A 14,916-nucleotide genomic window follows, 5' to 3' on the forward strand; every position below is an offset into this window, starting at 1 on the left:
TGGGTAGTAATTTCTCATGCAAGACTTTTGATTAGCTGGAAAGGTCTGGTTACGAAGGAAAAGCATTCTAAAGATAACTCGGTCTGTAGCCCCCCACGTTCCAAAACCTTGGGGGATATTCTAAAGTTAACAAAAATCGGTTGTCGGTGTTGAATCCTTGACGGAATTTTAATTTTCGGCTGATATTTCGAGGAAAGTGAATTATCTGGCCGCCAAAAATGTCCTTTCGGCTGGGAAAATCCCTCTCGTCCACTATTGTCCAAGTATTTACCGTTCACTTTCATTTGAACGATAGCGTTCAGTCGTACACCATTTGTGGGTGGCTCGAAAAAATAACTTTGGAAGACATTGTGAAGGCTGGCCTCAGAAATTTCCGAAACCACTGTCTTCACCATAACTTTAACAGGAGCGGCAATTACCCGTTACTGGTTTCAGAAATTTCCGAAACAGTTTGTCTCGGCCATTGCTAAAAACGAGGGCACTTAACCACTGCCGGTTTCAGAAATTTTTGAAACCCCTGCAGCTGACCACACGTGAAGGTGAGGGAAATTAGCGATTATTGGTTTCGAAATTTTTTGAAACCAGCTTCAATGATGGATGGTTTCAGAAATTTCCGATACCACTTCCGAAACGAGTTAATTGTCCTAACAATGTCCAAAGTAACCTTTGCACTAAGATTAATGTCACGGTAATTTTGCTACTGGTTTGAAAAATTTCCGGAACCATTAATCGCGACACAACTTGTTTTAGAAATTTGCGGAATCCCTCTTATTCTCTATGGTATAGGATTAAGACAACGGCATAACTTCTCCAGTATCACAAATAATTTATTTACAACGTTGCATTGAATTTATATCCGTTCAAAGAAGAAAACACTTAAATCATGAATTTCGAAATTTAATATTCGTTAACGGTGTTCGCCTATTCACTGTTATCTTCCTCAAGCACATCCTGCTCCAAGCTTTGCCTTATACTCATTAAACTTTCCTCGTCTGAATCCACGACAACACATTTCTTCCGGCGTTTGAGACTTGCCTTGGCTGCTGATGCTAAAAATGATAAAACCAAGAAACATCTTAGGAAAAAGCTATGTTAATTGAAATTTGTAACATCATCTTTGACACGTATTCGTTGCCTGTCATCAGCACATATTCTTGCCCATAAAACTAGATAAACTGACAAAGAAATATCTTATTGCACAGTAACTACCTCAGAACGTGGACGATCTTCGCAACAAACATAATCTCAAGTGTCACGTTCGAAACGCGTGTGATTTAATTTATTTACTTAGAGAGAGTTAGAGGACTGATATATTTATATCGGTGAGTTCGATAACTCTTTAAGATTAATTATTTTTGATTCCTGATTTATATCCTACTTTACTAGTTCAGTGATGGCCGTTAAATGACTATTTTTCCTGAGGCTGAGTGACCATTCTTGGCCTATTTTTGTTTAGTGAATACATCTTAGAAGATTAGAATGATAACCCTGGCTAGTCTAACATACATAAATCCAGTAAAAAGCAATTGCAGCTCTGAGCTGTTGCAATAAACGTAGTAAATGAAAATATTGAATTCCTTTCGGCAACTCCGCATTAAGTTCCTCACACATGCATGTGTGTTTTGCACGGGGTGTTTTCTCTTTTTACACTATAACTAGAATTTACTCCGATACATCTAGAATTTACTTTGCAATGAAAACAATTTCTTTTCTCTCGTGAGCTGGTATACACACTTATAGGCACAATCTCCTAATACTTCAAATATGTCGACAATTGAAAATTGAACCAGACAGTCACTATCTTACTGTGTCACGCAAGGTGAAAACTCGGAAATTTAAAATGCTCTAAAACGAAAGACGCTACGGCACTGGAAACTTGTAAAAAGGCTTAATTCTAGATTTATATTGTCAAAGTAGTCCAAATAGAAAATTATAAAACCTCGATTTTGTCAAGGTGAAAACCACTACATTGTTACTTAGAATATTAAAAGGTTTTCATTTGTTTAAAACGGCTTACTGTAATTTGCAAAACGAGAGGAAACGAAACGAAATTTAGACCTATATTTCACAAAATGAATATTTGAGCATTTCGATAGCAGTAATTCGCAAAATGGATGATAAGTGAGCTGGTTTCTTCTTACGCTACGACGATAATCACGTTCAACATACCCGGGATAGAAAACATTCTTTCTACTTTTTGATGAAACACGCCCCATCTGTTTCATCTCTTTTCGAATTTCTGGGCTCTTCATTGACCTCCAAGCTAGGTTTCCGTTTGCCGGCGTGAGAACGTGGCTCGTTAGTACGATCTTGCGATCTTGCGATCCCCTTGCGATCCCCTTGAGAAACCAACGTCTGAAACCACTGGAGAAAAGCGAAAGTGATGGCCTTTCATCCACTGTTTGGTTGCTTTCTTGAATCCAGCAAACTGACGACTGGAAACAGTGTAATCCATTAAATTGTTTCGAGAAATCGTTTGCAAGGTTGTCGAATTTGCCTAAATCTAGCCTTACACCGGCAGATAGGTTGGAGAACATGACCTGTAGAATGAAAAGACCTGAATAAGCCAATGATGTCACTTCTCTTTTCGTTCTTTGTACAGTATTCAGAAAACTAAGTAAGCAATGTACCTTAATAGAAGAGGTATCCGAACTTTCAGCAACAGCGATAACATTTGCCATCTCCTCAGTTGCCGCCAGTTAATGTCCCTTTCCGTTTTTGTATAAATATCGTTAAGTCTAAACCACCATTTTCCTGTCTCGGGTCTGTCGCTCTTGCCATTTTTGCCTTTGCTAGCTCATAATTTCGCTCGTTGCAAAAAATATTTTAACTACAATTTGGAAAAAAAAAACAAGATCCTTGATTAACAACTCGGCTAAGAACAGTCTATAACAATACGCGAATGACACCCCAATTTATATTGCTCCTGTTGAGAATCTGTGCTTTTGTAAAAACACGCAAGAACCAAGATAGCGTGGGAAAACAATGTCGTTTCATTTACGCAGGAAACATCTAGGAATCACATTCCTTGCTCCAAGAAGGAAAAATATAATGCAACTGATTCCTATGTCTTACCTCTGGACATTAAGCGTTTGTCATGCTTTTGAAAACCAAACATGAATCGCCGGGCTACGAAAAACCTTCAACAAAGTTTAGTATTTCCCACTTCTCAAGTGCCAGAAGGACAGAAGAAATTCCCACCCATGATTATCAACGTCATGACCGATGGATGTCACCAGTGTCACGTGTGAGATTGAATGGGTCATTCACCTTGGGGTGGAGGGCTTTGCGAATCAAAGATCTAACTTCTTTTTCGGCTTATCAAATTTTGTTTCATACTTCATTTGTTAGTTTTTTTTTTTTGTGCTTAAAACTCGTGCATTGCATCATCGTATGTTACATGTTCATCTCCACAAGGGTACCGTTTGGTGTCAGGATAAATTCAGCTATCGGTAAATTATCGACAATGCAATATTTCCGGTTGTCACTCGCATTAGCGACATGGATGCAACGATGGAAATACGAACATACGATTTAGACTCGTTAACACACCTCACCCTCTCCAGTGAATCTTGCGAGTAGCGATTTCCTAACCTCTTACAGACGAAGATTTCTCACTTTTTATTCGCACAAAAGAAAAATTGAGGTCATTGCATGTTGATCGTAAGGTAACATTTGGTGTCACGATAAACTCAACCACATATTCTCAGGATATTTTCGGTTGTCACCCTCTTTGGCGCCATATATCGATGAAAGTACGCACTGTTAGTTAGAGTCCAGCCGTACGGTAATTTTCTGAGAGCGTTAACGTTAACGCACTACATCGCCTCCAGTGAATCTCGCAAGCAGCGATTTCCTAACCTCTTACAGACCAAGATTCCTTACATTTTATTCGCACAAAAAAATTGAGGTCGTTGCATGTTCATTCCCGTAAAGTATCATTCGGTGTCACCATAAACTCAACCGCATATTCTCACGATATTTCCGGTTGTCACTCTATTTGGCGACATGCATGCAACGGTGAAGTACGCACAGAGGCCAGCCGCACGGTTCTTATCTTAGAGCGTTAACGCACCACACTGTCTCAAATGAATTTTGCAAGTGGCGAACTTGAAAATCCAGGTCCTTCTTCTCCTTTCTCGTCATCCTGCGATTGCCTGGAACCGGACTCGGAAAGTGACTTTTCGTCTCCATTAAATGGCAATTAAACATCACAGCTTTCTGCTAAATTAATCAGCCCAGCATCCAGCTCACTGTTCCTTCCTGACTCTGATCAAAGTGATCCAGAAGAATATGGTAAAAAGGGTGGCTTGAAAGAAAGTGAAGAGGATGAGGATGATATGATATGGGTTGCAGGCCATTAGAAGAACTTGATGAAGATTCCCATGAATCAATGACGCAAGGAGGAGGAAGTGGAGAAAGTGCCATCGAAACTCAAGGTAAAATGATACGTACTGCAATTGCATGGTTTCATAATAGTAAAATCCTGCCGCGTAGTTTTTTGCTCTCTACGCTCCAAATCGAATAGACGTTAATTGCGAAGCCCGAGGCTGCCTTGAATAACAATCACTAAAGTGGGCACTCTGTTGTTGTTTGCATACACTACCTGCTTGCAAGACAGCCACCGTAAAGATAAATGTCAATGTCTTTGTTGGGGCTACAGTATTTCTCTATTTCGATTCTAATATATCAGAATTACAGCAAAGTTCTGTTCGAGAACATCTACCTTTTCAAGGAGCCACAATAAGTGAATTTTATCCCAAGAAAGTCAACATTGTGTTGTTAAACAGAAGTGCCACGAAAAAGCAGAAAAAGGGTTTAATATTAAAAACATCCTCATCACGAGGTGCATTAATGCTGTGAAAATCTCAAGATAAAAATAAGAACATAGGAGATTGTAAGAACGTTTTCCAAAGAGCAAAGTTGGAAGGGATAAAAGTTATGTATTGAAGATGTCACATTAGGGGTGCGACCACTTATAATGGCCGGATTTGGAAAAGATGTTCTGCCATGATAAGGGCGTTAAGCCAGGGTTGATTGACAAAAGAGGTGAAAAGAAGGGTAGTCAAATACTGTGGATTACAAAAACATTTATAAGTATTCATGTTGCAAGTGCCAGCCACATACAAAATGCAAAGGACGATACTAATTGCAGAGAAGTGGACAAATTAATAAAAAGGTAACAGACGCCCGAAGAATTTGTAGAGTCAATGATAAGAAAGAATGAAAATAACATGGAAGGAAAAACTCAAAGCCGGTCGAAATTTTCAAAGCTAAAAAAAGTAGGGAAATATTATGCGTAATGCTTTTTGTCGAGGTTCTTGGTCTATTTAATGCCATTAAAGAAGACAAAATCGCTTGTCTGAGATACCATTTACTTTTACAAAAGACTGATGATAAAAATTACGGCTACGTCAAACCTGGTCGATTTGTGTAGTGTCTATCTGACGGATTTGTTCAACCGAGGTCAAGTACATGTATGTTAACGTGCATGATATTACGAAGCTCAAAGTGAAATCATGATTAATTAAACAGTTGTGTGATTTATCGTTCTTCTGAAAATAAACATTTTTACAATTCGTGCAATCCACTCATTTCTCCGCCTTTTAAACAGACGTTAGGAAAATAATTTGTCAAGACGACACATGAAAGATTTAAGCAAACATTTGTGCCTAAGTGTTCACAAATTGGATAAACAAATGCCACAAGAAAAAAAAAATTCTATCTGACAAACAACAACATAGGTCATACCTATGGGGTTAAGGTGCTACATATAAATTATAACTGGCAGAATGAGTTCCGTGACCTTGGTCCCTGTCCAAGATGAACTGAGGACGCTTTAACGAAACCATACCAGACCCGCTCAGTAAGTTCCACAAAGTTTGGTTATCCTCAAAACTCAGTTTATTGTTTTCTAGAAATACTTTACTGTCGATTACTGCATGTCACCTAGCTATCAACTCAGGCACTGCATGGTAATCTCCCTTTAACTACAAAAGACCAGTACTGGCAGATAGCTATTAGCCTTTGAGCAGCAAAATGTCTTGAGTTAAAGAGTTTCCAGATGTGCTCATCAGTATAACCTGCTATCATTTTTGGACACAACACGAAGATATATCGTTGGTAAACCCCTTGCTTTGCTGTTTCAGGTTTACACAGGAAGGTATGTACCTCCAGCACAAAGAGCAAATCCTGTCCTGACTGTAGAAAACTGTTTGTCCGAAATTACATTGGGGACATTTGTCACAGTTCACCTAGATGACTGCGATAATTAAAGTGTCAGTAATTGGAGAAGTGTTGGAAGTTAAAGAACAAAGCATCAAGATTCATTACTGGCAACGCTCTTTCAAAGGAAAGTGGAGGCCTCAAAATGCTCCAAGAACCTGGAGTCCTTGGATAGACGAGCTTCCTAAAACGTGTATCATCCTTTGTTCATTTTCTCTGTCAGATGACAATAAACTCTTGCCGTCTACTAGAAAATATCTACAGCAGGAGTATTCGAGATTGAAAAATCTGAATTGACTTTAATTTATCTAACGACAGCTAGTGAGGGCTCAATTTGTGGGAAACTTATCGTGAATAATATCGTTTTAGACAAAGGGACTTTTCGCCTCTATTTAGCCACAGCGCCACAATAACCTAATTTAATTTTTGGGAATATTTTCATCGAGGGGCTGACTTACTGTTGGAAAATTGCATCGCAGTTCAGGGGAACGGCTTGCTTGGCCTGGTATTAATTTGGTGCGTTAGCTTATTAAATTTTGTCCTCACCGCTCCATTATAATTCATTTATCACTATCAATGTAATTGACTTGGCAAGATTGAAGTGCCTTGGTTTTCTATTTAGGTGCTGATGTGTGAATGAAAGTCTCTTGTGGTGACTGCAAAAAATGTCCCACTAAAGACGTCTCCGCTACCATTGTCGATTTTTGTCAGTATACATTAAAATAGCCTAGGTTTTTTTAAATTATTATTTGAGGGTAATTTTTTTTTCGCAAAGTAAACCACCCTCGAACACAAGGGTGATTCGAAAGCTATTTGCTCAGCGTTGGTTTCAGAAATTTTCGAAACCACCTTTGAACAGGGTTCAACAAGAATTGCCATTGGTTTCGAAAATTTCCGAAACCAATGACAGTTGCACGTTGTTGGAATATGGCTCTAAAGTGATCAAAAGAAAACATATACATGGCCATTCAATTTCCGGCCAGATGGTTTCAGAAAATTCTGAACCCATCATCGCCCACTCAGATCAGCTTGTAAGTTGGAAATGCTTTACCACTCGTAAAATATGAGATTGGTGGATACTGGTTTCAGAAATTTCCGAATCCAGGCAAAAAATTCCTCGGACAACTTTCCAAAATCATTACTAAGTAATCTTGGTTTCAATATTCCCTTAATAAAATGATGTTAATGCTTGGCTTCAGAAATTTCCGAAAACACTAGGCTGTATTCAGGGAAGTTTTCTTTATTTAAGACGGAAAATCTTCCCTCTGTCAGAAAAAAATCACTGGCAGCCTAATTTTAGCCGAAAAATGTGGTCGAAAATTACCCCTAAATTACAATTTAAGCTTTCTCGGCTAAGATTGCTTTACTGCTTACAAAATCAGCCGCTCTTATAGCACTTAAAAAGCATATGATTTCAGTCTTTTAAGACTCCGTTGAGGGGGAAAGATCAATTTCCGGAAGAAACAACTACATTGATCAGACTTCTTTGCCGAATTTTCACTAAAAGTCGGTTAAAAAAGGTACTATTTCAGCCGAAAATTAAACTTTGGAATATCCCCCAACGTTTTGGAACGTTGTCATCGTTCCACAAATACAATGAAGTTAAACGGTCCTAATGATGGGCTCCTGATGGAGCTTAGAAAGTAAGATTCACAAACCCAGCCATTGTAACTTTCTAAGTTTCATTAAAATTTATTCAAACCAGAGTGGCATCAAACTGCGATGTCTGATTTTCAACCTAGTTCCAATGCGAACTGTGAATTCGAGTTGGGTATCGAATTACTCTTCCAAAGCGTTCACTGCATTGATAAATTCTGACCAAGGTATAGGAACTGAAACCTTAAGATCAGCCGGAATTAGACCACAAATTATCTACCACCGACTGAGCTACGAGACCAGAAGGAAGCAATTCCTGGGTTGTTGGGATGTAACCTGGAGGAAATTTAACATGTACAAGAACAGACAAATGGAAAAGTTGTCCAAGTGGCACTGTATGTCTTGATATAGAATTAACTGTCACAGTGTAAGGTAAATTGCCGCTCGCTCCCTGAAAGTTAATTCTGTCGAGACATTTAGCGCAACGTGGTTGCATGTAACTCAGTTCTATCTCTGGATGTAGTTTACCCGTGCACAAAACATAACTAGGGGTTAAGTCAGTAAATCGTGCCGAACAGGGTCGGACAGTCATAGACACAGTTTTATTAGTCATAGTTTATTTACCCACGAGGAGCTTAAATTAAGGCGAAGTCGTAACTCGTTCTACGGCTCTCGTGCAATCATAATGTACCACAAAGCAAAGGACAGACGAGAACACCGGAAACTCCATGCCCTACTCTTTGCAAATAGTGTGTGGGTTCTTTTAACTTCCATAAGATTATGAACATTAAATTTATATAGCGCATTTTCTTTATCATATTCAAATGCGCTTTACAAGTAAGGGATCTATGGGTGAGATCGAACATCAGCATATATAGGCGCCGCTGGCAGCCGCTATCAGTCCATTAGCGATCTCACCCAGCATATGAATGAATGAAAGGAGGCCTGACCACAACACCGGGAGCTCCATGCTCTACCCTGTGTGCGTTCCTTTACGTCCCACTGGGTTGTGGACATTGAAGGCCTACGGTTTATAGTCCCTATCCGAGAAGACTTGAAATTATCATTACATGCAAAAGCATAACTTCCTCCTCAGTTATTTAAAGACCCTGAATGTTGGTCTGGCCGGAATCGAACTCACGGCCTTCATTCTCACAAGATCGAGTAACCAAATATGCGGGATGGAATGCCGAGTAGTAAAATGGTAAGCGCCACTCTGATCCGGTTGGTCAAGGAGTTTGGAAAATCACTTACCTTTATGCAACGATCATTCCATCCGGATTATTCGGCTAAATGGTAAGCCATCATCAGGGCGTGGGTTCACCTGTATGGGCCAACATCGTGAAATAACTGAGAAGAAATAAGAGAACTGCCTATGCAGTCTTCTCTGGTATTTTTGTTCTATTTTTAATAAACCGTTAGTTCCTTCTCCCTTGTTAAAATACTAGAAAAATAAAAATTAAAAATTAAAAAATCCGTGAGGGGTTAAAAAACACATACACCTAAACACAACTGGCAAAATTTATGGCACGGATTTCCCATCGACGCGGTCGGACATCTCCAGCAGATGTGGCCGGCTAGCTAAGAGCCAAGAAGAGTTTTCGACTGCTAAATATACAAATATAAGAACATGACACCGTGTTTTGCAGGAAAAGAAAAGAAACTCATAATAACTCAAATAAATGTAATCTATTTCAGTGGTCCCGTGACGATAATAGTGGCGCCTACACAGTGTGCGATCTGCGTCAAACAGCTGTGAACATAACAGAAAATTGGTTGATCTCAGAATATGTTGACTTGCAAGGTGCCAACGATATTCACATGGACCTTGAATTCACGGCCAGACTGTGCCCTGGACAGCTACCTCACTGCAAACAGAGCTTTAACATTTATGTGATGCGAATGAATAGATCAGTTGTTGAGGATATCACAGAAAAGGACGTGCATTCTGGGAACTTTGTTTTTGTGGACAGAGTAAATGGAGCCAACCTCTGGACGCCTGGGAACGACGTAAAAAGTAATCAAGTTCAAATAACTTTTGACGTTAGTGGTGACCGCGGAATTTACCTTGCATTCCAAGATCAGGGCGCCTGCGTAGCTCTGTTATCCGTCACCTTGTCATACAACTACTGTCCTGACATTGTGAACGACGGCGCCTTGTTCAAGAAAACGCCAGCTCCATTGATAAGCAGAGCTCACATTTCGGTCATTGGTCATTGTTTCAACGGGGCGTCGAAGTATCCTAGAAACAGCAGTATTTCACTGACCTGTCTAAGTTCTGGACAATGGTTAGCAAGGGATAAAGCTAAGTGCTTGTGTGATGCAGGATATGAATTGGTCGGAGACACTTGTTCTGGTAAGGAAGAGTCCCAGTTTTACGATAACGGTAACGATAACGATAACATTATAACGATTATAATGATGATGAAGAAGAAATTTATTTAGGTGTCAAGTCTTCTAGCGATGGGGCATGGTTGGGACACCCAGAGAATAAATAACCTCTCGAAGCAGAGTAGAGAATCAACAAACTTAACACATATCCCAGGCCAAGTCTGGGATTCGAACCCTGGCTGCATTGATGGGAAGTTAGTGCATGACCTCACCACTGCGGTGGCCATCTCTCTTTTCCCTATTGTTTGTTTCATTGCAACTTTGGTTCATCGTGCGCAATACTGTCTTCTCGGTCGTTTTCATCATGGTAATCTCTTTTTTCTCCTTAGAGTGCAATGCAGGTTACTACAAAGATACAATAAGCAATGGAAAATGTCTGCCATGTCCCCCGTACAGTGACCCCAATTCAAGTCGAGATTCCTGTCCTTGTAAGCAAGGATTTTATAGGGCACCCAAGGACGCTAGTAATGAAAGCTGCTCAGGTAGAGTGTATGAAAAATGAAACTACCGTTAGGCATATTTACCGTGACTGCCAGTTCTCACTTAAGAGATTAACAATCACGTTTAACCAGGCGAGAACATTTTTTTAGAGAAAGAACAAAGTTAAATTATCAAGAAATGAGTTTAGAAGACCAACACAGCCTTGATCGAGACGACATGTAAAAACCAATAATATTATTGAAATGTAGACTTTTTGTTTTCTATTCTTGGAGTAAAGAAAGTAATCTAAGTAAAGTATGCTCAAAATCCTTAATTGTTTCTCATTTTTTACTCATTGCTTCACTTATGAGGCCTTAGCATTTTTTCCACCCATTCATCCATGCGTTCCTTCGACGTCCTTCCCTCCCTTCGTTTCTTTATCAGTCAATCAATCAATCAATCAATCAATCAAGCAGTCAAGCAACCAACCAGCCAACCAACCAGTCAATCAATCAATCCATTAATTAATTAGTTAATTAATTAATTAATTAATCAATCGGCAATATCAACAAGACTTTAATCTACACAGGAAGAACAGCGTTCGTTTATGCATATTTTTCATTCATTCGTTCATTTTTTCATTCTTTCTTTCCTTCGTTCTTGTTCGTTTGTTAATCAATTTACAGTATTATTATGCCTTTATCCTGCCTTTGTTTTGAAAGCGTCTTGGACCTCGTATCGAGCCCAATGTCTTAACTGTTGCGATTTTCTTTTCGTTATGCCATATTATTATAACATCTCGATCAACCAACCTATGATTTTTTTTGTATTGATTTGATCTCGTTTCTGTAGTTTCACCTCCCCGATTAGTGCCTCAGTGCTAAGTATAAAGTTCATTATCATTATTATGAAACTTCCTCGTTTCTTTCAGCTCCTCCATCAGCACCTCGAGACATCAACATATCTTTTCTATCCGACGATATTGTAATGGTAGCATGGTCCCGCCCTGCATTCGACGGTGGTCGTGTGGATTTAGAATACAATTTGCACTGTAGCGCATGCCCTAACACGAGTGTCTGTTCAAACAGTTGCTTGGGGGCACGCTTTTTGCCAGCCAAAGTGGTTAAGGCTGCACCGCTTGTGATAATATCAAACCTAAACCCGGAAGTGCTATACAACATAACTGTGATTGCAAGGAATGGAGTAAGTGACCAGGCAAGGAATTCGTCAACTAATTCTCTACACACGACATTCTCCTTCAAAAGGGAAACAACTGCCAGTCCACAAAGTATCACTACGTTCCGTTCCACGGAAACTTCTGATATAAGTACCGATGGAAATCTGACGATTACTGATGGTAAGCAAATCAAACAATCATTCTCTCTTTTCAGGACTAATTATAAGCCACGGTAGCACTATCCTTTGGCACTTTTATACATTCACGCATGCATCCTTTATTTATACACGATGAAACTTAAAGCTACCAACTATTTAAGGGGTCGTTACCTAGCCAAGATTATTAAAGGAAAAAAAACTACTGAATAAGTCATGATCAGTGTCCACAAATTTCGATAATCCAGCCAGGAAAAGGACGCGACAACACATAAAATAATGTTTGCAATCAACATTGATTGATTGTTTTTCTTAAAATAAATCTAACAACATTTTGTTATATCACTTGCCAAATTATTCCAAATGGAGGCTTAAATTCTTTAAACTCAGAGCTCATGAAGCTTTGAAAAAGCTAGAAATGCCTCACCATACATCCCCAGATGGGAATGCAGAAAGACATACATATATGTTTGCCTTATGTATTGACCTTCGCTTCCGGTTTTAACAATTCCCCGGGGTGCGATCGTAAAATCTCGACATAATCATTAGATCAAATTATCGTGCGTTTCGTAAACATTGTCAACCATGTTGTTTTCCATGAAAAAAAGAAACGATGACCATGTTCCATGGTAATGGAACTCATTCATTTTATGCACTCCTTTTCTTTTTTTTTTTTTTTCATTCGGTTCAAAAGAGTTCAAGCTAATAAACCATGCGAGTGAAAACACCGTATACATAAATGCAAAGATAATAGATAACTAATTTTTTTTTTATTCAATTAGCTATGGGGAACCAAGGACATCAAAATCAACTCAGCTCCAAAACACCCACTGCTATTGGGATCTCTGTCGCAGTCACTTTCATTGTTTGCCTGATTGTGGCAGCAATCATCATTTTTTTCCTATCCAAGTATTGGAAAAAAAAGGAGTTAGGCGATCACGATGTAAGCAGCTCTGTTGCTCATTTTTCTGGAATTCCCATAGATGCTACTCATTTGGAAAGATTGACTTCAGTTGAGAACACATCACCATCTAATAAAACCAATAGTGACATGTTACTACAAGGAAGAAAAGTTCCATCCCCTACTTCTATGGAGGGTGTGAATTGCAAATCGAGGTTTGGTTATTCATCAAGAAATGACTGGCTTTCTTTGCGCTGGAAAAAACCACTGCCCGCCATTAACATCCAGGATGTCAATTCCGGATCAAATTCTAACCTTTCTGGAGACAAAAGACCCTGGCCATTGAAGAAAAGAGGTCTGCCACCCTTGAATTGGAGCCCACCTAGGGCAATCTCCCCTTTGTTAATGCCTAGAACAAAACATCCAGTGTCTCCAAGTCTGAGTGTCGACGAAAGAAACTCTCCAGAGGGATCGGAGAGTGGACGGAGATCTCCCCTTCGCAATGCTACCTGGTTTCGAGAAGAGGAGGTGTAGTTTAATGTTTAACTTGATTTAACGAGAAGAAGACTTTAAGACTCCGTGCAAACAAGTGCATTACAACTTCCTAGCATTGTTGATAGAATTAGGTTCGGCAGATGTTGGATGGTATTGGCAGTGGTGTACAAACAGATGCAACAACTTCTAACACTCTAAGGACGTTCAGTGTAGTATGAGAAGGATACGACCTATAACATTTTGTGAACATACACAATTCGGCTGCCATCTTGTTTTCAACATGTTAATGCGTTACTGTCTCCATGGAGACCATATGTCATGCACGTGTGCGGCCCCAACAATGTTGGAAGAGTTGTGCAAACGGATTCAATATAGTTGACTACTCTTTGGCGATCACGGAAAAAAAAAAAGGTTGGGAGTTTTTGACTCAAACGTTCGACCAGTTTCAAGCTTCACGCACCAACATGCAACAGGGTTTGCAAACGGTCGCAATATGTAACACCCAACAATGTTGGGAGTTGTTGCACGGCAATGTTCCGTCTATTTGCACGCAAGATAACATTTCTCACCCAACAGTGGCAAAAACCTTGAAGATTGTTAGAAAGCGTCACTCACAACAACACTGTCAAACCTCTGTAACTAGCTTTATTTGAATAATTTTACAATAAAACAAGCAAAATGCTTCCTGCATTTTTTATTGATATAAGTGAAAATGTGTGTTTGAATTAAAGATACAAAGTGATTTATGGTCATCAAAATTTGCTCCGAAAAGAGAAATGATCCCATGCCGCAGTTCTCAGTTTCGACATGAAATCCGAAATGGCCATATGTTTGGTCTTTCAAAGCAATACACTGAGCAAGTTAAACTATATATTTATACGGGCATTTGGGAGTTTAAGCAAAGATCTCGACAACTTCGAGTTCAACGAAAATGTATGTTCTAACTGAAACTTAGCGCTATATTAAGTATTAAGCGATTGTTCTGTATTGGTTAAATTTTCACTCAATCTAGGTTATCAGCTCATATAGGCGTAATATGGAATAGGCATAATAGGCGTAATAGGCGTTCCTAATATGGAAACTGATAACAGAATAATTCAATAAAACTTGACGTTAATTTCCAAGTGTCCAAGACTTCAGAATTTGATGAAAATTTAACAACAACAATTATTTTATTCCCGCATGTTGGATATGAGACTGATTATAGCCATTCTGCATCTGTGCTACGCGCCCCGTTGGGTATTTACCATCTCATACCCAACGCGCGGTCATGGCATAATTGTTAATTACTCACGTTCACAATACGAGCTCACCATCCTATAACATGACTGGTAAAAAGGGCTTAATGTAAGTAAAGATAGAAAATGATCGATTCACTTTTCTTTAATTTTCACATTGTCTTCAAAATTCATTATGGAGTTTTAAAAAGGACATCGGAGATGTTGATGGAAACGTCTCTCCAAAATATCATCTTAGCGCTACCGTAAGTATTTCGCAGTCATTTGGTCTTGTTCAGGTTGTAGGATACAGTCGAACGATCCTATAATTGGATGGGT

General features: G+C 39.2%; 1 protein-coding gene across 1 annotated transcript; it reads right to left on the minus strand.

Moving 5' to 3' along the window:
* Positions 1-812: 812 nt before the first annotated feature.
* On the minus strand, positions 813-3,151 carry LOC138050340 (uncharacterized). The gene is made up of 4 exons (XM_068896695.1): positions 3,076-3,151; positions 2,631-2,830; positions 2,170-2,540; positions 813-1,049 (listed from the first exon to the last, which is right to left on the minus strand). Exons 2-4 carry the CDS (start codon positions 2,679-2,681, stop codon positions 941-943), a joined length of 531 nt encoding a protein of 176 aa, XP_068752796.1. The 5' UTR covers positions 2,682-2,830; positions 3,076-3,151; the 3' UTR covers positions 813-940.
* Positions 3,152-14,916: the final 11,765 nt, after the last annotated feature.

The sequence above is a fragment of the Montipora capricornis genome, chromosome 6 (assembly GCF_036669925.1).
Source record: "Montipora capricornis isolate CH-2021 chromosome 6, ASM3666992v2, whole genome shotgun sequence".
Lineage (NCBI taxonomy): Eukaryota > Metazoa > Cnidaria > Anthozoa > Scleractinia > Acroporidae > Montipora > Montipora capricornis.